This window comes from Geospiza fortis, unplaced genomic scaffold (assembly GCF_000277835.1).
Source record: "Geospiza fortis unplaced genomic scaffold, GeoFor_1.0 scaffold452, whole genome shotgun sequence".
NCBI classification, from domain to species: domain Eukaryota; kingdom Metazoa; phylum Chordata; class Aves; order Passeriformes; family Thraupidae; genus Geospiza; species Geospiza fortis.
The window spans coordinates 1,679,927-1,704,807 of record NW_005054369.1 but is presented as its reverse complement, the minus strand read 5'-3'; the positions used below and the strand labels follow the sequence as shown (position 1 = coordinate 1,704,807).

At 46.8% G+C, this 24,881-nt stretch overlaps 1 protein-coding gene across 3 annotated transcripts in view; it reads left to right on the top strand.

The window, feature by feature from the left end:
* Positions 1 to 24,881, top strand: part of CTBP2 (C-terminal binding protein 2) — a 54,300-nt gene that overhangs the window by 22,700 nt on the left and 6,719 nt on the right. The window contains exons 1-3 of one of the 3 annotated variants that reach the window (XM_031059875.1): positions 17,811 to 18,098; positions 21,317 to 21,471; positions 23,087 to 23,231. In XM_031059875.1, coding sequence (XP_030915735.1) covers positions 18,077 to 18,098; positions 21,317 to 21,471; positions 23,087 to 23,231 — 322 coding nt within the window. In that variant the 5' untranslated portion in view covers positions 17,811 to 18,076. Of the gene's footprint in view, positions 1 to 17,810; positions 18,099 to 21,316; positions 21,472 to 23,086; positions 23,232 to 24,881 lie in introns of those variants that run through there. The other 2 variants (XM_031059876.1, XM_005424510.2) reach the window with 2 other exon arrangements.

Sequence of the window (24,881 nt, the reverse complement as noted above, 5' to 3'; positions counted from 1 at the left end):
ATTTGCTCGGCATAAATTCCTTTTTTTTTTGTCTGCAGCGTGGCCACCAGGTGTGTGAGCTGTGCTCCACAATGGAACAGCCACTTCAGCAGTGGGGTTGAGGATGGAGGGTCATGGTCCTTTCCCACCTGCAGCATTCCCTCCTGGAATCGCATCCAAAAAATCTTGTGTGGCCAAGGGAGATCATGGCCTCTTGCCTCATCTTGTAAATGAAAGCAGTGTCAGGCAAGGAGAGGCTGGGAGAAGTGACACCATGGGGCTGTTCCTGCAGTTCCCAAAAGCATCACAGTCCTTGGGAAGAGGGTGGTTTAGGCTCTGTAATCTGAGACATGAACAGCTTGTCACAATAAGAAGGAAACCAGCAGGGCTTATCTGCTGGTGGAGATCCTTGGTAAATGCTGGTGTGAACAGCCAAGATGGCATTCTCATGTTTTATTTATGTATGGAGATATGTATAGATATTAAAATGGGGAGAAAAAATTCTCAAATATATAATCAGTGTCTCAGTCATTATCCATTTGGATCAGTGCTTCTGCAGTCTTCATTGTTTGCCAGAAGTGTCTTGTTTTGGTTATCAAGCAATTTATTATTTCCTAGCTTGGCGAGCAGACAGGCAGACAGGACTTTGTTTAGACAGCACACACAGTGAAGAGAAATAATTTAGGATATACTTTCCATCTAAAAAGTCGGAAAAAGAAGATCAGAACTGAGGTGTCATGGAAACATTTGGCATGTATTTTCCAGATGTGAAAGTGGTATCTCCAGGTGGGTTCCCTCCATCCAGGGAGCATCAGGAGGAGTAGGGGATGGGATGCAGGAACCTGGCAATACCCACCTGACTCCCCTGCTGGTCTTCTTAACCTTAACACGTTTCCTGACACTTGTGCTAAACACTGCAAATCCCTGAGCTGCCTCCTACTCATTCCCTTACTGACCCTATAGATTATCAGCCTTTTCTTAGGATGGCCTGGTCTCTTATTGAATTTTCTCACTGTTACCTGCAGAGGGAAAAACCCCAGGAATGGAGATGTCACACACATTAGTTTTGCTCTCTGCCATCTTCTGAGTGTTTTGTTAGAAAGATTTAAATGAATATTGAAAAAGTACAGTAGTTCATGGAAGTGCATATATTTTGTTTTGTCAGTGCAAGGAATCTTGATTAATATTGTGAAGGATAAAAGAGAGGATTCAGTGTGGACAGCAGAGAGCTTGTCAGTATCTAGAACATCCTGCTGGGACACTGAAATAATCAAGAATGCTTAAATGTCACTTTATTTGTCCCACCTGTTCCTGTAATCTCTCCTATTTGAGCATCTCTGAATTCTCCCTCATGTTGAGTAGACCTGCATAAAAGTGGGAGCTGTTATCTTACCAGCTGAAACATTTGGCTTAAGAGTCTTAAATTTCCATTTCATTCTTGTCTGCAGTGAGTGTGATCCTGTTTCATCTGCAGTCAGGGCTAAAAGGTCCCAAAACCAGGATTACTAAGAACTAATAACATCAGGGCAGTGCCAAACAACCTGTCATGTTCTGCAGTGGAAGTTTTCCCCTTGGAGCTCATTTTTGTTGAGCAGGGAAGGTGTTTTCTGTATTTGCTGTTCACCCTCAAAGCCCAGGCTCCCTCAGAGCAGTGTGGCATCTCCCATACCATGCTCTGGCCAGAGGGAGAGCCAGGGGATCATCTCCCTGCTGTGAGATAAGCAAGATACAGAGGTACATCCCATGGAGCAGCAGCCCCACGCTCTGGCTCATCAGCTCTTTTTCACTCCAGTTTTCTGTTCCTGAAGCTTGCATGAAAAAAGCCAACAAAGCATTATTGGTAATTTTTGTACAATATCTTTCCAGAGGAGCAGTTTGCAAAGCAGGGCAGTGAGTCAAGTTCACTTGAAAAATTGTGATTTTGTCATTCGTTTCAATAGGAGAAGGATTTTTACTCTCTCTTGCAAAAGGAACCAGCTCTACATCACTGACTTTCATTGCATTTCTTAAAATTAGATCTACAAACCCAGTGGTTTCTTAAGCAGGAGAAGCTGTAGGTTTCATGCATTGGAAGCCTGTGCATTATTAAAAATAATAGGGTAAATTTGTCAAATGGATAATGAGTAGGTTTCTTCCTCTGTTTTTCAGTGTTTTAATGAGCGCAGGAAATGTTTGCTATTTATTTACTTTCAGGTTTTACCAAGGAGCTCTGGAGATAATTGTCAAATTTCCAAGTGTGTATCAATATTTCATGAAGCTCTGTTTTCCCTCTGTACATTCACAAGTTGGGTCATTAGCACTGGGACTGATATTAACAGGCTGAAGCAAGGCATGAAAAGGAATTCCACCAAACCCTTGCAAGTTTGAGGATTTCTGAAACAAAATTCTAGTCAGGTCTTCTGGGTAAAATAAATATAGGTGATGTTGCATGGTTTCAAATGTTAAATTTGTCGGAGAATTTCGTGTTTGATCTTGGTTTCTGTGGTTTGTGGACCTGATTCAGAGAACACCAAGGCTTTGTGTGTGTGTTCTGTGTGTTTTGTGTGTGTGTTCTGTGTGTTTGGCCTCATGCCCAGCACTTACCACAAATTGGGGTGTACCTTACAGAGATAGGATATCCATCCACGTCATCCTTTGGAAAAAAGCAAATTCCACCTTTCCTACCACTAGCAAATTAAATTGTGTTGAATTATTAAAGCTCAGATTGCTTTTGGATGTGGTACCAGTCATCACTGATGCTGGTTATTTAGTTTGCTGCTGGCTATTCAGTTTTGGGTTATTTTTGTGTGGCCTTTGAGGTGCAGTACTGGCTGTGTGTTAACCACTGTTGTTCTGCTTTGGACATTTGCCATTTATAAGAGGCTACGTTTTGTATGTTGAATGTTTCTTTTTTCTTAATTTCTGACATTTTTATGTAAAACCATCATATCCCTGTTCTCATTCTGATTAGACAGCTTATCCCAATTTTGGTTTGCTCAGCCTAAAACTCTGGTGTCAGGCTGGTTTTTGCTCCTATTCATGATCTAACCCAACTAGCTCAGTGCAATGCCCTCAAGGAAAAAAAAATAACTTAGGAAATGAAAATTATTCATAGATATGGACCCACTGTGCTTTGCTGTAGAGAGGGTGCAAAATTAATTGATAAACTATTGTGGCTTTTCAGCCATTCTAAATGGTTGCCATAAGTGCTTCACCAGGCACAGCTGAGTGGTGGCAAAAAGTGAGACTTTAAACTTGATTGATCTGCACAGAGTCTGGAGCATTGATGTGGAACTCTGAAAGTGTGCAGAGAACTGGAAGGTGGATGGAAGGAGTACCCAGGGCCTCTAAAAAACAAAAGTTCTTCAGAGTTAGAAGTGATTAAAGCAGAAAGGGGCCAGTGGTGCTTCCCTGGAGAGGGAGGGATGGAGTTCTGTGGGAAGGGCAGAGCTGGATGTTTGACAGAGGGGTTTGAAGATCCTTGGAGCTAGCAGATGTCAGAACTGGCCTGTCTGTCAGTATTTTGGGATAATTTTAGGATTTGTGACACTGTGGGCTACAGTAAAGCAAAGGAGGTCACTTGTGAGCACAAACAGCAGTGTTAATCATGGTAGCAGTTCAGGAGGAGAAGGAGAAATGGCAATCATGTAATATTGACACAACAGGAGTGTGTGGAGATAATGAAATTGGTCACAGCTCGATATGACAAAGTTCCAGACTGTAAACAGAAATATTTGTCACAGGGGAGACAGTGCTCAGGGTGAAAAACAGGTGCTTTGCTGAGTAAAAATCACCTTGTAAAGGATTTGCAGCTGGCAGGGGGTTGTAAGAGAAATCCAGGGCAGATCCCTTTGGCTGCCTTGTCCTTCTAGGAGGAAGTTTGGAAAGTTGGTGGTAAATACATCTTGTAACTTGTGCTTAGCTCTGAAACTGAGCTTTGCTCTGAGCTGGACTCAAGAAGACCAGAGTTAGCAATGCAATTCCCACCCAGCTTTTGGTGGCTTTTTTGTTTGATCATTGATCTCCTGTGCCAGGTGCCAAGAGGACAGGATTCCTCTATGTGATGCTGCCTGGGAGAACCTGGCCTTAGTCTGGACAATTTCCTGGGGAATCTCCAATTTCCTTTACTTCCACTCTGGGAAGTTCTTGGGCACACTGACTCAATATGTCTGTTACCTAATTGTTTAATCTGTTCACAAGGCACTTAGAGCCCCACAGTCCTTTGAAGAAGCACATACCGAGGGATGCTGGAAAACCCAGGCTGCAGGCAGTGCTGAGAGTAGGCAGGGCTGGAAGCTGCCCCACTGAGTGAAGGGGAGCAGCTTTCCTCCAGCACAAACACATCTGGAGAAGTGGGAGAGGAAGGAAGAGGGTAGGGGAGGAGAACAAAGAGGAGAATACTGGAATCAGCAACAGTAATACAACCAAAATACTGCAGCAGGATAGAGGGTGCCCTAAAGGTAGCCAGTTTCTAGGAAATTATTCCATGCTTGAGAAGAATGGTGCTGGTAACAGTCACAATATGTTTGTGTTCCAAGTTTTTGGTACACTTCCCCTCTCAAGCTGGCACAGTTACATGCTTTGTTTGTTTGCCTCCAGCTCCTACCCTTTGTGGAGTTAGAAATACTCTGATTCAAGTCCATCCAAATACAGCAGTGCCATGCTTGATAAGTGGGTCATGAGCCCTTGGGGTCTGAGCAAAGATTTTTAATCAGAATTTGGCAAATGAGCAAGTAAAAATTCTTTTCTAAAGACCTCTCGATTCCAAGATTTCGCTTTAAGATTAATTTTCTTGTAAACAGCGTGTGACCTGTGCTTTGATGCTTTGCATTAAGCCACATGGAGCTCCTGGGTGTCGGTGTAAGGCAATTATGGAGTTCTCCTGGAGTGATATCCATAGTCTCCTGTCAAGTTTGGGATGACTCTTTATCATCTCCTGCCTGGAAGTGCACAGTGAGGGTGTGCTGAGGTTTCTTTTTGGAGCCACACTCAGAAAACTCAACCTTATTGCTGCCATTGCTCTGTGGTCACCTGTCTGCATCTCCTCAGCCTCTCTCACATCTGACACTCGTGTTTTGTTTCATTCTGTGGCTGGTTTGGAGCAGGAAAACCCAAACCCCCCATGCTCAGTTGGGCAGGGGGGCTCCCATCACTCCAAGGAGTGTGCACAGCCCTGGAGGCCACAGCTTCACATCAATCACAGTGAGAGCATCTCGAGTGCACCCCTGGAAACAGTCCATGACCCCTGTTTCTCCTTGGCCAGAGTCCTGTGCTGAGGAGAGGCATCGGCATGGTGGTTTCCTGCTGCAGCCAAGCAGTCTTTTCTTCTCCCTTTGCCTTCCCAGTCTCCCCAGATGCTGCCTCTTCCCCGGGAGCTGCTTTGGCACGGGGCATTGGAATTTCCATTGAGGGATGTTCAGTTGTCTCAGCACAACAGGTATCAGCTTCTTTCTGATCACAGGTGTCAGGTGCACAGGTCAGATTGACAGATCACATGTGGCCAGCACAGGGAAAAGCTGCAGTTTCTCTGCCTGTGGTTTTCTTCCCTTTTCTGTGCAGTCTTTCTGTCCCCGATTCGAGAGACACACACACTCTGAAATGTCTATTCTTAGAGAGTTTTTTTGTGCTTTGTCTGCTGTTTAAAAAAGCTACACAGCCTTCCTGGTTATTTTTTTCCATCAGCAAGCAGGGCAGAGCCTGAGGAGACCACCCAGCACTGCTGCTGTGCTGACAGGGATTCTCAGATGCTGTTGAGGATGGGCTGCCTGATGCTCTCAGAACATGCCAGTCCTCTCATGGACCATGCTGGGTGGTTGCAGCCCACCCTGTGAAATGCAGAGCCACAGTGGGGATGTCCAGGGGATAGAGTGACAGCTCATCACAACCAGACAGCAGTTCTGTATTTGACATCTTGAGGTCAAAAACTGTCAGTTCCTTATTTTTTACGGTGTCTTAAATCGCCTGGAGAGTGTTTTGAGCCTTGTCAAAATGAATTAATTAAGACCAAGTGATAATCACAAGCCTGTGTTGGTCTGATTCAGCAGCAGGACTGTGCTTGATTTTCAGCCTAATAAATACAAATGGTTCTGGAGGATCTGGGGTGCTGATAGAGCCCGTTTGTATTTCCTCCAGAGCTACATGTGCTACAGTTTTTCCTTGCTCTTTGCCTTGGCAGTCTGTAGCATTGTTTTCCTCCTCCTTAGGAACACAGCCAATTTTCTAATTAAGGAAATCACTCTGCAGCCGTTGTCGCTGTTCATTTGAGCTCTTTGTCCATACCAAAGTTTCCAGCTCCCCAAAAGATTTGAAGTCACTCCTTACTACAGCTGGAGGAGGACAAAAGTTGTGGCTCAAGGCAGGCTCCTCCTCTAACTCTGTTAAGAACCAGGCATCAAACACCTCTGTGGGCAGGACATAAGAGCTTCAAATCCACCTCTGGCTATGACAAATACTGCTGAGGTTATTTTTCTATTTGATTCATATATAAAAAAATAGTTACAAGAAATAAATATCGCTTTGTGCTGGGCTTTACTGCTTACTGGGCTTTGAGCCTAAAAGGATTTAAAAGTCATCATGCTCTAAGGGAAAGTTGTAGTGAGAAGGAGGATGTGGAGGGTTGCTCCAGCCAGCTGTTGTGATTTGGGAAAAGGCTTGTCCTGACTGATGGAAAGGAGAGTGGGACAGACAGAGAGGCAGCCAGGGTTGACACAGCCACGCCCAGTGGGATTAGGACCAAATTAGAAACTTGGCTTGCAGGGGTTTATCGTTTCCTTTATATTGTGACATTAATAAATGCAAATCTTTATCTTCTAGCTGTTATCCTCCCTTGTATCTTCTGTTAATGAGCATTGTCCCCAGTTCAGGCTGTGCTGATAACTGGATGGAAAGGATAAAGACAGACATTCATGTGCACACATCCGTGTGTGTTCTTGTGCTGTGCAAAACTACCTGGGGGTGTGAGGAGAGGATTTGGGCACTTCTCAGTGTCTGTGTGCCAGCTCCTCCTGTCGGCCTGGAGTTGGACAAGAGTCCTGGAGACAATGCCACGTTAATGCAGCACAGTTCAGTGCTTTTGGTATTTCACATTGCAGCACAATAACTTCTTTTCTCATTTTGTTTCTGAAGTGCATCAAATTCAGAACATATGCACCGTGTCAGGGCTGCTCTTGCCAGTGAGCCCAGAGAAAATGCTCAGATCTGGCCTGGTTGGTAACTCAGAGGGAACTGCTGAACTGAAAGATGGTGAGTTTAGATTAAATATTGGGGAGAAGTTCATTCCTGTGAGGAAGGTGAGGAAGCTGTGGCTGCTCCATCCTCGTAAGTGTTCAAAGCCAGGCTGGACAGGGCTTGGAGCAAGAGGAGGAGGTGTCCCTCAGGGTGTTGGAACTGGATGAGCAATCAAGTCCCTTCCAGTCCAAGCCATTTTGTGATTCTGTGGCTCCTGCACAACTTGGCTGCACAGTGGAGGCCACAGTGGCCTGGTGCTCAGCTGGGGTTGGGCTCTCCATCCCAGTCAGTGTGCTTTCCATCCCAGATAGGTCCCATATGGAAGGGAGCTCTCTACTAGCCAAAATAAAGACACTCAGCAATCTGCCAGAGCCGATTAAAGCTTGTAGTCTGTTACAGGCAGAAAGAAATACAGTTTGGGGGGTAGAGGATACAAAATACATTTGCAAGGCATCTGAACCTGATGCTAAGACATTCTTTCTCTCAATGTTGTTGTTGCCAATAGCTTCTCTTGTGCTCAGACCAAAACTATTTAGGGTGGAACATTTGCTCCCTACTTTCTAGCAAGCCTGGTCGCAGGAATGAAGAATGGATTCTTTTAGTGGCTGCAGCTGGTTTGAATGATCCCCACACTGAACCCATTGAGTCCAGGCACTCCTCATGTGAATCACAAGGAAGAAGCAACTGGGATTTTGTTTTTGTGCTTGACAGGGGCAGAAACAGCGGAGCAGCCACAAGTTGATTGCTTGAACCCAGGCAGGGGAGGGTGAGATGTGTTGCTGCGTGGGTGTCTGTGCTGCATCCTCACCCACACCTCCTGCAGGGCCCCAGAGAGGACAACGTGGTTGCACTTGGTGCTGATCCATCCTGTTCATTCTGTGAGAGCTGGAAGAGGAGTTCTTCAAGGATTGTGATCCTTACATTACATATAAAACAAAAAAAAGTCATGAAACCCTTCAATGTCAGTTGGCAAGACCTTGAGCGAGGCTTTGAGATGGAGCTGGACCTCTCTCAAGGTCTGCTTCTTCTGAGGAGCAGCAAAATAGCTTGTTTTGGTAAACTCAGGGAATCATTTCCACACCCTGTGTCAAATCTATGTCTCTTTTTATGGGGTATCTCTCTGTTGGTTTTTAAGCTGAAGGAAAGTCAGTTTTGATTAGATATTGGGAAGGAATTGTTCCCTGAGGGTGGCAGGCCCTGGTACAGGTGCCCAGAGCAGCTGTGGCTGCCCCTGGATCCCTGGCAGTGCCCAAGGCCAGGCTGGACACTGGGGCTTGGAGCACCTGGGACAGTGGGAGGTGTCCACCCCATGGCAGGGGTGAAATGGGATGGACTTTAAGAGGATGGACCTTCCAACCCAAACCATTCTAGAATCCTGATTTTATGTTGAGAGCAACTTCTAGTAAGTTTCTGCACAAGAATCACCTTCCTTCTTCCTTCCAAAGGATGAGGGCTTCAGGCAGAGAGGACAGCAGGTCAAGGAAGGCAACTCATGTTGGGCTGAGAATCAGGGAGAGATTTGGGAAAACTCTTGCTAAAAGTAATGCTGCCAAATGGAAAGAGGTTTGATGGTAATTAAAAAGCCAGCACCGTATTCCTAAGTATTCTTGGGAAAGTCAGCTGGCCACGTGCTCTGGGCTTTTTTCACAATACTGGGTTTTTCTTTGTATTACCAAAGGTATTAATTAGAGGAATAGATTACACTGAGTGCTGTACAATTATCTCTTGGGTATTTGTGGAATGAACAGTGAAAGCTGTGTGAAACTGTAAAATGCTCATTTAGCTGGGTGTCTTGATGAGCACCATGTCTTGCTTCCCCTCTTTGCCACGTCTCCTGAACCTGTTGATTACAGCCAGCAGGGTGGTTTTGTGTCAGTGGCAGCCTTGGGGGGGCTTTGGGTCCCCTCACACAGAGGCACAATGCAGGATTGTTGTTGCTGCAGGAGCCTCTTTTTCAAGATCATGGGAGTTTTCTCAACACAGTCAGTTTGATTTGGTTTATTTTGTAATCTGTGTTATCTAATCAAGTGTATAAACTTCTAGACAGGGGTGGGATGCATCAGAATTCTTCTTTGCCAACTGCCTTCTGCTGAAAGGCAGGAAATTTTGTCACCTTTCTGAAATTTCAGTGCAAGACCCCTTTCTCTACCTTACCCAGTCTTATTCCCAACAAATAAATTAAACCTGATCAGTTCATTTTGCCGTACCTCACTTTGGTGGGTTCATGGCACAGTTTTAAGACTAAATAAATTAATTGAGACTCACCATAAGGCGAATAACTACAGCTCTTGGGTTGATAGGTGATGGGTTTTATTGAACCAATAAAATATAGAAAATGGTTAGAGGAAAAGAGCTTACTGCAGTGATATTGTTCAGTGTGATTTACAGTTTTATAACTGTAGGCAAATGTGAAATATTTTTCACTGTCTTGGGTATACATTATTAGACAAACCTATATCCTGTGCTTACCTACATCAGCACTGTGATAGTGAAGAGACATAAAAATGAAGACATTTTCAGCCCATTAGAGTTAACGTGGTTTCAAGAGCAGTCAGTTTCTCTACAGTTTGGATTTTATTTGTCTCTCAGCGTGCTGAGGATGCCTGAGGAAATGCCTCCCAGCAGCTGTGGGAGCTGCACTGTAGCAATCCTTGGCATGCACAGGAAAATAAGACACCTTAAATATGAATGTAGTCGGCCAAAACACCAGCTCATGAAAAACAGACAGAAAATACAGATCTGTGCAGGAATTCTTTGTGGATCTGTCTCCTTTGACTCTTGTTACAGGGGGCAAGGGCAGGGCTGCTCCAGGAGGTCCTTAAAGCCCCTTTTCTGTGGCCAGAGGAGTGTGGTGGGCTTTGAGGGCTCCTGGGCCACAGCCTGGAGCTGGGACAAACTTCCCAAAGGAGTGGGAGGGCAGGAGACACCCCTGGAGCTCCAGGGTGGTGGTCAGCCCCAAGTGCTTGGGGAGAGGTGGGTGTTGAGCTGCTGTAGCACAGGAATAGCTCATCATTCTTGGAATTGAAAAATAAGAATGTGCCAGTGAGTTATCTGGATTAATGAAGATGAAATGTGCTGTATAAATCCATCAGGAGCGTGATCGTGCCGTTATCCCTTGGGCTACTCTGGCTCACAAGGAGAAAAGGTTGATTTGTGTTTGTAGATGATTTTGCTTGCTCTGCCAATGCTCATTTTTGTTTTAGTATGAAAGCCAGGGAGTGTGTGTTTCTTTTGCTCAAAGATGGAGCAGATTAGCAAAGATTTTTCTAGATTATCATCGTTTAAATAGCTCTGGTTTAAGACAAATGTTTCAACTACAATGACTTATTAGTGATGCTATTTTAAACAGTGATGATAAATTAGGGAGGTTATAAGCTCTATTACTCAAGGATCTGTGCAATATTTGGACATTGAACATGGTTTTTCCATAAACCAGAAGGCAGTGATGTGCAGCTGACCGGGCTGAGAGCCCTCTGGCTGGGCTGGGAGAGGAGGAGATGGAGCAGCTTCAGGGGCAGGATTTACAAAATGATGAGAGTTTAACCTTGCTTTGACTCCAGCCCACCCTGGGAGCAGAGGAAAGCCCTTGGTGGGGCGAGCATCACTTGCGCTGCCACAGGGAAGGTCACAGGGTGAGGGGGCACTTTGGTGTCACAGCGTTGGTGACGGTTTTCGGTCAGCATTGCCCAGGCCCCCTGTTTTAATCTAAGATGTGAAATGTGTGGCTGGGGATTATCACTAATCCACAGAACGTTGTAGGGTCAGGGAGGAGGAAAAATGTTTGGTATGTTCTCAGCCATTGCCAGTGCATGCAGGCCCCAGGACAGCCCAGCTGGGCAGATCTGGAGGGCTTTGCTTCAGCCTCCAAAGCCTGGGGAACACTGAGAAGGTGAGGTGGGGTGGTAGAAGCACCTCAGCCTCCTCCTGGGTCCTTACTCAGAGCTTCTGTCCACTGTACCAAGAGAAATCACATCTAAAAAGTAATTTAAGAATTTTGGGGGGAGTTTTGGCCGTTTCCAGCCCTTTTGGGTCCGCAGGCTCTTGTCCAGAGCTGCAGCCCGTGTTTTGCAGCCAGGGAGGAATGCTAGTGGCCAGGAAAAGGCTGATAAAGAAGGAAAGTAGAGAATGGGAAAGTTAATAATTGAGCTTTTTGTTATCTTTATTCAGCTTGGAAAACTGAAGCTTTCCAGGGGGAGATAATATCCTTTATTAGAGCAACCTCTGTAGTCAGGAAAAACCCCACGTGCTTCTGGGATCACATGCTTTTCCTCAGATCTCCACAATTGCACATTGCATTAAAAATAAAACAAATTTAATTTTCAAAAGGCTCAGCAGATATTTGAAAGAACTGTATTTAAAAGCAACTTACAAAACCAAAAAACCTCATTTGGTTTAATTTGATTTGAACATTTCAAGAAAGATTTAATAGCCCTGAATTGCAAAAGACTTTTTTTTCTGGCTTGAATTTTACTCATAGGAACATGACATCTGTGTACCAAAGGGCAGTGGTGGAGTCCCCAGCCCTGTGGGGGTTTAAGAGCCATGTGGATGTGGCACTTGGGGACATGGATCAGTGGTGGCCTTGGCAGTGCTGGGAAGTGTTGGACTCGATGATTTTCAAGGTCTTTTTCAACCTAAAAGACTCCATGATTCAATGAAATTCTACAAAATTTCTACATTTAGCCTCATTTTGTGCAAAATCTCCATACCCATGGTAACACTCTCATTTCCTCCTGAAATAGCCACAAGGGCCTTGGCACCTTCAGGGTGCCCTCAGCACAGGAGTTATTGGTGAGGGAGGCTCTGTCAGAAGGGTTACGAGTTTGATATACAGAGTTCCCTGCTCTGAATAGCACTTCTTTGTCCTCAGTCTAAAAATCTGATTAAATGATAATATTCCAACATGCATGAGTTTGTAAATAATCAGGGTATTGTTATTAATTAAGGGAATTTCTCTGTTCCAGGAGATAAGACATTATTATTAATAAGCTTTCCAGTGAGGGGTTGTGTGTGCTCACCCTGACCTCATGAAATCTCCAGCCTACAATTCAGTTTTCTGTTGTTGCCTTTTTCCATTTTTGAGTGGGTTTTTTCTTTTTCTTTTTTTTTTTAATTTTTTTTTTATTTTTGATAGCCTTCTACATCATCCAGCAGACCAATTTAAAATTCCCTCAATCCAGCTTAGTCTCAGCTGTATTAATGCATGGCTCGGGGGCCTAGATAGCTAAAAAGGGCTGTATTGTGTGGCATCTCTAAAATCTTTTTTTCTGAGGAGTTGGATAAAGAGATTGAGGTTTCTCAGGGGGCGTTTTGGGTTGTTTTTTTTTTTCCCCAGCTGGGTGAGCAGCCTTGCAGGTGGCTTAGAGAGGAGATGTCAGGCCAGGAGATGCTGCTGGACCCCATGTCACCCCTTTCCTGTTAAACTGTCCAGCAGAAAATGCCCCTCTGGGAAGGTGGCTGCAAGCACAGTGTGGGATCCTTCATCATTTTCCTGATGGATCTCAGCTTTACAGCAGTATTGAAAATAATCAAATCTATTAGTTAGGGAACATGGGTTGAAGCAGGAGTGATTTTCTCTTCAGTATTTTTCCTAGGGTATCACACTTAGAGCTCTGTCTTCTTCATGCTTGGGAAATCCTGCCTGAGGTGCAGGATTTTCAATATTAGTGGAGCCAGAAAATACTGGAGCTCATGGAATCACTGAATGGTTTGGGTTGGCAGGGACCTTTAAAAAGATCATTTAATCCAATCCCCTGCCCTGAGCAGGACCCCTTCAGCCAGGCCAGGTGGCTCTGAGCCCCACAGGGTGATCCTTACACTGTTCCTTGGAGGCTACAAAGGAGAGCAGCTGGGGTTTGGTGGTCACTGCCAAGCCCCAGCTTTGTTTGCTCTGTTTTTATGGTTCTGGGCTGCTTTAAGTGTCAACAGGAATGTAAAGTTTGCCCTGTTTGTTTTTTTAAAGTGCAGCCATGATAAAATCCTATGATAGACCCGTAAAGCTTTTGTTGTGAAAGTAAATCAACTTTAACAGCAAGTAGGTTGTAGTTAAGTGCTTTTGAGTGTTGGTATTATGGGGTTTTCCTCACTTGGTTGTAATCCAGTGCTACAGGGAAGTGAGGGTGTTTATCTCAGGGAAATGAGTGGGATTTGCAGCCATTCAGCACCTTCCAGGGTTATTCCATACCTCACCATCCTTTCTGCACTCAGAGGAGCTGCTCTCAAACCCCTCAAGGAGAGGAGAGCGCAGAGGAGCTGCGGGTTCAGGCTGGGATGGGGAAAAATGGGAAAAAAAGCCAAGCAAGAAACTGGGACACGAAAAAGCAGGAGCAGTGGGAACATGGCAGTACTTGGCTCTCCTGGCCGTGCTGAGGGTTCCTCCATGGCTCTTTGCCATGGAACAGGGGTGGGGATGTGAGAGAGGAGAAAGTTGCCAAAGGTCCAGTGGCCTCAGCTGCAGTGGCTGAGCCCTGGCTCGGGGGGTGACCTTGCAGCAGGGTCACTGAACACACGGTTCCAGCTGGCCCTGTGCTCTTGGCCAGCGCCCAGCAGCTATTTTGGGAGGGCTTAGAAGGGACAAGGCCTTGGCAGGACCTGTGGGTTTGCAGTGAGCTCTGGGCTCTCCCTGCAGGGGCCAGCGGGCATCATGGAGCAAGCAGGCTGTGGAGGAGCACACAGGGCTCAGGGACAGCCCAGGGACAGCCCTTGTGCCCCTGGAGTGGCTCACAGGGCCCAGGGACAGCCCAAGCTTTTAACCCTTTGAGCGAAGGTGCTGGAGGTGTGCAGGTGGATTTGAAGGATGGCACTCATCCCTTGAAGGGTTTCGCTCATCCCTTGAAGGGTGGCACTCATCCCTTGAGGGGTTTCACTAATCCCTTGAGGGGTTTCACTCATCCCTTGAGGGGTTTCACTCATCCCTTGAGGGGTTTCACTCATCCCTTGAGGGGTTTCACTCATCCCTTGAGGGGTTTCACTCATCCCTTGAGGGGTTTCACTCATCCCTTACAGGGTTTCACTCATCCCTTGAGGGGTTTCACTCATCCCTTGCAGGGTTTCACTCATCCCTTGCCTCAGTTGCTCCCTGGCCCATCCACAGCAGTGCAGCAGGAGCTGGGGCAGCTGCAGCTGTTCTTGACACTCTGGGCTTGGCCAGAAATTGCTTTGGGGAGGTTCCTAAAGTCAAGCTGGGCTCTCACTGAAGGGTCCCCCTTTGCCCTTATGGGAAAAGTAAAGCCTGGGCTGGATCCTTGGGGGGTTGTTGTCCCTTTTGGCTGTAAATGAGTGACTTGAGATGACAACAGCTACAGGTGGACATGGAAATGAGGATTTATCTTCCAAAAGGCTCTCCAGGCTCCCACCCCAGCATATGTTGGGGTGGGAGCCTGGAGATGTTGTCCCTGGTGCATCCTTCCGTCCTTCTCTCCAGAGACAGAAACTCCTCCAGTGCTGTCTCAAGCCTCTTCTGGGATCTAAACCCCCAGCAGATCTCAGGAATTCCAGCAGCAAAGCAGAGATGCTCAGAGGAAGCCCTGTTGCTTAGAAGATCAAGAGCACTTTCTGTCCAGCATAGTAGGAAGGACTGATGTCAATGGTTAGCAGCATCATGTAATTCCTACAACTAGCTCCCAGTGTTACCTTTTCTTTGTTTTCCACTCAGAATCTCTCATTATCAATGTGCAAATACAAGTTCCAAAGGTGCTGCTGGCACATGGACAGCTGGTGGGATTGAATCCTTTCCATTTCCCAAACTGGATCCAAGTGCTTGCTTTAATACTTCACCTTTTCTTTATTTTGAGGGAATTTCTGGTCTAAACCATCGGGCTGTCAGTGGTCAGTCTGTGCTGAAGGCAGGTTTGCACCCCTCAGTGCTGGTGTGTTGTGGACAGCCTGGCTGCTGCTCTGGTGGGGGTCTCAGGCAGCAGAATTCAGGCTGTCCCCATGCCAGGGCTGTCACTGCAAGTCGACAGACTCATCTTTAGCCTTGATTTCAGTATCTCATATTCCAAAATGTCTTTACAGCCTCTGAATCCCTCGGGGCAATGTGAAGTTTGAGCAGCCTCCTGCCCAGATGGCTGATATCAGCAGCTCTCCCCTGGCAACAGCATCCTTCTCCTTGGGTTTATTTCTTTTATCTTTTCAATCAAAAAACGAAAAATCCAACCAAAAACCAAAACAATGAAAGCTGTCCGTTTCCTGGAGCAGCTCATTTGTTTTTTACTGCTGTAGTTTGTTTCTGTTTGGATGGAAGAGAGAAAGATAAATGGATAAAGAGGACAGGGAGGGACCCAAAGGAGAGCTGGAATGGGATGTTATCCCTGGTGCATCATTCCATATGGCTGGAATGTGTAGCTCAGAGGTGAACATCCCACCCTTGAAAAATAAAGGATATATCCTGCAGCTGAAGTGCAGCACAGGAGGGAGTGCTGGATAATATCAGGAAAGCTGCCCACTGAGCACCAGGAGTACAATTTGTTCCCCACACTGGGCTTAGTAATGGAGCATACTCAAGGAGAAGTTATTGGGGTTTTTTTTGCTACTTTCTCCATGGCTTTTTTTATATTATAAGCTGCAAAGCTCAGCCCTGGGCAGTGGGACAGTTTGAGGGTCCGTATGGTGTCTGAATAACCACCAAACTAACCCTAACTCAGCTTTTCTCCTAGTTCTTCTATCCCTCTCTTACCAAAAAAACAAAAACAAAACCAAAACCAAATAAAAATAAAGAATACAGGAATCTGAGCTGCTCTGAGCAAGCAGTTTCCCTCCCAGGTGCTTCTTTCAGCTTTCTTGGTAACATCCCTCTCTCACCACCCCATATGGCCTCTCCCATCTGCTCTGCCTCTCCCGTGCCCTGGCAGCTCCCACGGCCTCCCTGGATTTGCCATCCCCTCCGTCCATGCCCTGCTCACACATTCTCCCCCTCTCAGGGTCTCTGCATCGCCCTTAGGCCAGCACATCCCTGGGGCAGCCCTGTCTCCCATCCCCTTGTGTGACCATTAGGAGTTTGATGTTGGACCTTGTTTAGCTCCTCTTGAAGTCCCTCCTTGGTGATTGGTGTTCATGGACACAGATTTACCAACCTGGCACTGTGGGAATAACCCAAACAGCCCCATTTTGATATAGAGCAGAGGCCATGCACTACTCTTCTATTATTCTTTCATTGCATTAACACCAGTTCATGTCCTTGCAGCTGCATGTGCAGAGCTCCTGGGAACTGCAAGTGTTTTAGCAAAGGTTTATACTCAAGAGAAAGATGTGCCTAAATCCCCTTGTCCTGTAGTCAGAGCCTGGGTTTTAGGGAGACTGACAGGTCTTTTGAGGTCATTGTTAAAAATCAGTACCAGCTCCAGGTAATGAACCTTTGTTCTCCCTTTTCCTGCCCCCTCCTCCAGTTCCAGGACTGCCCTGGGCATCCCAAAGCTCCTGCAGGGTGGGCAGGACCCATGTGCAGCAGGCTGTGTGTGCCACAGGGTGATGCTGCTGGAACCAGCAGGATGGTGATGAAATGGGGGCACAGTAGCACTGTGGAGAGGCAGTGCTGATGGTGTTGAGCAGGACTGAGGTGCAGATATTTTTGTTGTTTTGGACAGGGATTGTCTGTAGCTGTTGGTGCTGCTGGCTGTGACAGTGGCAGCTGGAAAGAGGGAAAAACAACTGCTCCAACAACTGCTCCAAGCCGTGCTCTGGAGATGGGGCACTGCACAGGGACAGCCTGCCCTCATTGTCACTGCACAGCAGCAGTGTCCTACATACTCCTGACAGAGTGGGGGACTGGGATGACAATTATGAAGTAATAAAATATCCTGAGTTGGAAGGGACCCACAGGGATTATTGAGTCCAGCCCCTGTCCCTGCGCAGACACCCTAACAATCCCACCCTGGGCATCCCTGGCAATGTTGTCCAAACTCCTGGAGCTCTGGCAGCCTTGGGGCTGTGCCCATTCCCTGGGAGCCTGGGCACCCTCTGGGGGAAGAGCCTTTCCCTGATACCCAACGTAAACCCCCCTTACAACACACCAAACAATGACGTGGGGCTGCTTTTACCTATTTGGGACAAACTGGGCAGGACCAGGAGATGGACGTGTCCAAGAAGATGTGAATCCTGCCAGCAATCGAGTGTCATTTCTGATGCTGAAAAATCAGTTGATTCACGCATCAAGAAAGAACTTGGCCCTTGGTTTCTGGGTGCAGCTGAGATCAGCACAGCCCTTGCTTTCCCCGGTGCTTTGTGTTTGTTTTCGAGGTGCTGCTGCTCAAGGCTATCAGCCTTTTTCTGGAGCCACGCTCTGCATGGAAAGAAAGGCATGTTTCATTTTTAAGTTGGGAAAAAAAAAAAAAAGCCACGCACACAAAAAAACCCAAACAAACATAAAACGCAGTGTGGCACAGATTAAATCCATTTGAGACAACTCGAAAAAAAACCCCGTCATATGTGCAAGTCAATAGGAGGAGGGGAGTGGAAGGGGGGAAAAGCAACTGTGACATATACAAACCCTTTAGTGTGCATAGCATAAGATTTTTTGGCTGGCACTCACATGATTTTATTCAAGGGCTGGGAAAGAACTACGATTAGTTAAAAGCTTCGGCAAAGTCTGGAGGGAGTGCTCTGAAGAGTTGGGAGCCGCGCAGAGGTGACTGTAACTCCTCTCGCAATTTCAGACCATTCTTCTGGGGCTCAGGACAAAAGCCTTTTCTTTTCCCTGCGTGTTCAAAGAGACATTTGTCTTGAGATGTTGCAGCTGTGGGCCGCGGGATCGCTTGTTTGAAGATACCCCCTCGTAGACGAAAGGAGAGGCAGCGCACTGAGAAGTGGTAGTATTTTATCGTGTGTGGGTCCCCCCCTTCCTCCTCCCTCCCTACTCCTCCACTGCCATGTGTGGTTTTTAATAAGAAGAAGAATGTGGAGGCAACATTTTCCAGGCAAGGGGAAATTTCCTGTTTCTTTTCTGTTTGTTTAATAAAGTGTGTAGTTGACTGTAAAACTGTAGCTACTTGGTTGTGAGCGGGTAATTCAGGCGAGTGTCAGGATCGCTTCTTGATGCACTTTTATATACTGCAGGGCAACATGTTTAAAGCCTTTTTTTCTGTTTTCCTTTTTTTTTTTTTTTATTTTAATGCTGCATGGCGCAGGCAACTGAGATTAATAAGAATTAGGCAAATGGCTTCTGCTTTTGTTTCGGTGAGATAGTACCAGCCGTCTTGCGGTCACACAAAGGCTGCCATTTAGCAGGGAGCACTCCCTAATTCTCTTGGCAGGGGTGCCATTGGGATCGGATACAAGTGGGTGGCAAAGGGGAGGAGCGGCAGGAAAGGACAAGCAGGCTTTGTGTATTAAAAATGAAACAAAAGCACTTTATACGCGGGGCTGCGTGCAACAAGCGGCGCTGCCTGTGAGCCGGGGTGGAGTTTGAGTTCTCTGTGGCTGAAAAACCTTGCTTTTTTGCCTCTTTTTTTCTTCTTTTTTTTTTTACCCCCCCAGTAAACCATTCCTCCTCTCCCTCTTTCTTAGCAATCTCTCCCCACACTGCTGGCCAGGCTCCGCAGGCGGCTGAAAATGCCTTAAAAAAACCCAAATGTATTGAACAATACTTGCCCCAACTTTGCAGGAACAGCTGGGGGGGCTCTCAGCAAAAATCAGCTTCAGATGGCCTGGGAGGCGCCAAAATTGGGAGGCAGAGCTGATCCCACCCCAGCCCCAAGGAGAGCTGGTACCCAGCCCCACAGGGGTGGCGATGCTCGTGGTTTACACAGCGTTGTACCCTCGGTTTGGCAGAGTGAAAGGGTTAATGGCTGCGATGTTTTAGCACAATTTCGGGAGGAGTGGCTGCTGTTTAATTACTTTCTGATCCCTGGCATACCTCGTCCTCAATGAAGCAGTCGCCTGCAGAACAAACGCGCTGTATGAGCCGGGTGGTTTGGTTTTGCCAGCCCAAATGTGTTGGTTTGGATGTGTTTGTGCAGAGGTGGGAACCACGATGGTTCCTGGATGCAGGGTGGTGGGAAGGCAGCAGGAGAGGTGGGTGAGGAAAACAGAGCACGGTTTAAGCTACAAACCTGCCAATGGTTTTCATTAAAACGTAATTTCCATACATTATGCACTTCATCCTGTACTGATTTGCTTCAGAACTTTCCTTGTCGAGCTGAAATAAATTTCCTCCTTGAAGTAGGAGAAACAGGAGCAGTTCCTGTGAGTACCTCACGGGTTCCAGCCACATTCATCCTCAGTGACTGCACTTGAGTGTGTGGGCAAGGGTGATGTGCCTAAGAAGCCTGTGTCATCATGCACAATTACATCCCTAATCCCAAGCAAAGACGCAGATGCTGCTTCAAAAAAAAAAAAAGGGAAGAAAAAAAAGCTGTGTTTTGTTTGACTTTCAAAGAAGCTTATGTAAGGGCAGCATAATAAACCCGTTATTTTGGGGCTTGGATTAAATGTCAAAGTTTCAGATAACCTGTGGTTTCATCTTCCACCTGCCACACTCACAGGAAGCCACTCCAACCTCTGTGTGCCCACTGCTCTGCCTTCAGGATGGTCCTGGTCCCTGGTGGGCACTGGGCTCCAAGCTTGGGGACAGGGCTGGTGGCCACTGGGACTGGCACAGCCACGGCCACCTTGGCCCTGCATCAGATTCCTTTTAGTTTGCAGTTGTGGTGTGAGGCTGGCAGGTGATGCTCTAAGCCTTGGAGATCATACACATTAGAAAGCATTTAAGTCAGTGTTATAATTCACTTGCTTGTTAACCTGAGAAAATAATCTAGCTGGGGTGCAGTGCTGCCCAGAGGGATTGTGTAAGCGCTCGGAGATTTGGCCATGTTTTTATTCTTGCTTATCTGCTTATCACAAGCTTCTTTCCCTTATCCAGATCGTCTCGGTGCTCTACCCTGCCTACTGACACACTTGCACTCCCATCTGGATGAAATGCAGGCAAATATAATGGATTACTTCCACTAATGGAGACCTCAGTGGGGAAGGGGGAGGGAAGGACCAGTTCCAAAAGCTCCCACCTGTAATGCTGAAAACCTTCAGGTCTGCTGGGTTAGTTGGTTCTTCATTTCTTTAATCACATTCAGTAGAAAAGGAATGGAAAGCCACTAAACCCACTCCATTTAACCTACCTGTTTCCATGGAGTTGTGTTTTCCCATGTAAAATGAGTGTAGCTGTGTGAGTGTAGCAGCAGTGCAGGGTCCCTCCCCAGGACCACGCTCTTGGTGCCCGCAGTGCCAGCAGTGCCCATGTCTGTAACACCCTCATCAGCTGGGGGAGATTCCCCCACAAAATACCCAAAACAGCCTCTGGAGTGCCCTCAGCCAAGCCCTGGGCTTGTTCCCCTTACCAGCGCAACCACTGCATGTAAAAGCCAGAGAGATGTTGGCTGGTAGACCTGGCAGGTTCTTGTGCAGAAGTGGGCTTTGGTAAGGAGCTGGATCTGCTTCTGTGAGGGTTTGGAGACTCAAACCCAGAACTTCCAGCTCCAGCCACCTCATGGTGCAGCAGCAGAAATAAAGCATCACATTGTACCCAGAGCACCTGTCCCCTCCCCTGTGCTCTGCCCAGAAACTGCCTGGGAGCTGAGAAAGGCACCTGAGATATTTCATAAGGTCCTAATATAATAAACACCTTTACTGAAAGGGAGATGTAGAGATTTCTAAGTGACTTGTCCCAAAATGAACCAGTTAATCCCCAACAGAGCAAGAAATAGAATATAAAATTCAGCCTTCTGTGGCCCTTGGTGGTGATCAATTCCTTCCTCATCTCAGAGGAGAATGTTGGGTTTACAAAGATGAACTTTGCTGTTCCCATGAACCTTTGGTAGCTGGTAATACATCAGAGTATAACCTTCTGTGCTAAAGAGCTCTTCAGTGTCCTGCTCTTCCCGTGATTTTCCAATAATCCTATTTTTTGAGTGATTCTCTGTTTGAACTTGTTTTTCTGAGGTGATCAGAACGGTAAAGCCATTCCCTAACAAACCAGGGGCAAAACCTCAGCTGTGTTCCCAGAGAGTGCTCCAGTCCCTTGGCCAGGCTTCAGCCCGTGTTGCTGTCACCCCTGCCCCTGCTGTGTCACCAGGGTGTCACCAGGTCCCCTGCAGTCCCTGGCAGGGACCCCGCTGAGGTTAAAACCCCTGTGTGCCCGCAGGTATCCGCCCGCAGATCATGAACGGCCCCATGCACCCGCGGCCCCTGGTGGCACTGCTGGACGGCAGGGACTGCACCGTGGAGATGCCCATCCTCAAGGACCTGGCCACCGTGGCCTTCTGTGACGCACAATCAACTCAGGAGATCCACGAGAAGGTACCAGGAGAGCTGGGGTGGGCTGGGCGCAGCAGGGGCTGGGCTCTTCCACGTCTGTAAAGCACCTTCCAGGGCCTGAAGGGGCTCCAGGGAGAGCTCAGAGCACCTTGCAGGGCCTGAAGGGGCTCCAGGAGAGCTGCAGAGGGATGAGGGATGGAGGGACAGGACACAGGGAATGGCTTCCCACTGCCAGAGGGCAGGGATGGATGGGATATTGGGAATTAGGAATTGTTCCCTGTGAGGGTGGGCAGCCCTGGCACAGGTGCCCAGAGCAGCTGTGGCTGCCCCTGGATCCCTGGCAGTGCCCAAGGTCAGGTTGAACAGGGCTTGGAGCAACCTGGGATAGTGGAAAGTGTCCCTGCCCATAGCAAGGGTTTGGAAAATTGAGCTGTCTTCCAACCCAAACCATTCTGTGATTGTTTGGTTTTTGAGCAGAAAGTGTACAAAGCTGCACTTTGAGTCAATCAGCAGATAACATCAACAGAAGCCACTGCAGATTAAAATTCATTCAGGCTGTTTCAGGAGCCAGATGTTATTTTGGAAAAAAAACCCAAGTCACTTTATCTCTTTGCATCAGGTTTTTCACATCAATGTTATTAACGTTTCTCATGTTTTTTGAAGTCTGTGGTGCTGCTGTGGCTTTGCTGACACCACCCCAGGTGCAGCTGGTGGCTCTTCACAGGTGCTCCTGCACCTCCAGCAGCTCCTCCCTCTGCAGAGGGAGTGGAGGAGGTTTGGGAATCATTCAGGCAGATCCATGCAGGGTGGATGAGTGTTCCTGCTTGCAAGCTCAACTGCATGTACATACTTCCCATAAAAGTATTATTTTAGATACCTCAAACGAGGTTTAAAGTGATCAGAAATCACTTCCAGGATCTGGGAAAGAGGAATACAAATAGGATCAGTGCTGGTCTTTGCAGATGTTAAATTTGGGGGAAGGAGAATGGGAGATTTTTGTGAGACATTAATAGATGAGCCAGTTTGAGGGGTTTGGATGGGTCTTGGGTTTTTGGAGCACTGAGGTAGGTTATGGTGAGGACAGATGAAGGTCTGGATCTTCACTGAAGGGGACAAAGCCCAGCCCTGTGTGACTGTGCAGCCTCTGCAGAGCTTCTCAGGCCCCCTGAGAAGAGGCAGGGAAGGTGGATGTGACTGGTGTGGCCAGGGTTTCACATGCACAAGGAGCTGGAGGCGTTAGGAGTGTCACAGTCCTGTTCAACCCAACAGACACTGCTGCAGCACCTAATACCTTTCCAAAAGCAGAATTACTGCTGCTTGGAAGCAGAGGGGTTTGCAGATAACCACCTGGAAAAGGGTCCAGGTGAGAGACAAACGTGGTTTTCATCTGCCTGGTCTGCTCAGATGTAGCATCATCATTTTCAGACATTCACCAAGTCCATTCCCAAAGCTGTTGGTGGTTTGGTGACACCTGGCTCAGACAGCAGGTCAGCAGTGAAAATGTCCAACTCCCTGGGTCATATTCCTGATTCCTGAGCTGCAGGTGTCCCCTCAGGTGTGCTGGTGGCTCCTGTGTGTGTTGCAGGTGTTGAATGAAGCTGTGGGGGCCATGATGTACCACACCATCTCCCTGCCCTGACTGCTGTGTGTGTTGCAGGTGTTGAATGAAGCTGTGGGGGCCATGATGTACCACACCATCACCCTGACCCGGGAGGACCTGGAGAAGTTCAAGGCCTTGCGGGTCATCGTCCGAATAGGCAGCGGCTACGACAACATCGACATCAAAGCTGCTGGGGAGCTCGGTAGGTCCCAGCTCTGCACCCTCACTTCTTCCCCTGCCCTTCCAATCCTTTAAAATCAGCACAAGGATCTGCTGCTTCCATGGGACCATGCTGGCACAGCACAGTTCCAGGCAGGACCTCCATTCAGCTCCTAAAGTTACAGGTGCAGTTCACATTTATTGCACATGGAGAATATTATGACAAGAAAACTTGACCATGAAGTGAACAAAACTGTGCAGTTTTAGAAGGCAGCTTTTGAATTCATATCATGTTAAATTTGTCCTGTCTGAATCCCTCATTCCTGCACTGTTCCAAGTTCAGGTGCCCCCTCATACCACTGGATATTTGTATGGCTGTTCTGTTTCTGGCACAGGAGAGTTGATACAGCTTCAGAAAAATTGGAGGAAGGGTGGTTTATTATATTTTGTTAAGCAAGATCAGTCTCTTGATCTGAGCTGGTTCTCTGAGTCATGCCCACTCCGCTGGGAAGGCGTTGTGTTGGATGGTGGAGCAGGAATTGTGTGTTGTGTTGTTGCCACCTCCTTTGCCATCTCCTCAAAGGTGCCTCAGGAGCTTGAAAAGGGCTTTTAGTGTGGATTGCCAAAAATAGGGAGGGTCATGTAAGACAGTGCTGGGGCCACCCAGTTTCCAAACTGGTTTGGGTGGTCACAGAGACTTTTGGCTGCACACCCCCAGCTCCAGGAGCTTAATTGTACCCTGGTTTTAGCAGCTGAGTTACAACAAGCTCTGCTCATCTGATCCCAAGATTCAGTCTGTGGAGCAGCCCTGCAGTGGTGTTTGGGATCTGTTGTATGAAAGGTTATCTCTGGGGAAGTGAAGAATAACAGCCATTCCACCTGAGCCGTTTTACAGAGATAATTGCGATAAGAGAGTCGCAAATAGTCATTCCTAAAAAAAGCAATTCTCAATATAGTGAATTGTTTGCTTTTTTCAAGAGGAGAACAGTGTCTCCTCGGTGTAATGGTTTCTTCATGTTTTTAACTCTTATTGTTATTATCCATTATAACAATGTTCTGAGGCTTTGAACATCAGGAAAGGAAAGATATAACGAATAAAGTAATGGGATACTGCAGCATAATCCTTCTTTTTTTACTTGGCAAATTGGGTGGCCAAATGATGTGGTTTCGAGTAGAAAATGTAATGACTCCCCACAAATGTAGCATAAAGTTTAATTGGTATTGCTTTCCATAAGGTGGTTTTTAAACTGTGCAGTCAATCAATGACCAGTGCCTAAACAACAGTGCCAGGGCTGGGCTGGGCTGGGCTGGGCACCAGTTTGGACCCATTAAAAGGCACCCCCAGACTGGGATGATGGGCTTGAACCATCATTCGTGGGTGTTTAAGGGGCACAGAGTGTGGTGTTTGTGAGGTCCCCAGGATGAGGTGAGAGATGAGAATTTGAGTCCATGTTCTTAGAAAGCTGATATATTATATTATATTATATTATATTATATTATATTATATTATATTATATTATATTATATTATATTATATTATATACTATTACATTACATTATATTATATTATATTATGCTATGCTATACTAAAACTATACTAAGGAAAGAGAAAAGATGCATCAGAAGGCTTAACAAGAATGAATGATAAAAACTCATGACTGCTCAGAGAGTCTGACACAGCTGGGCAGTGACT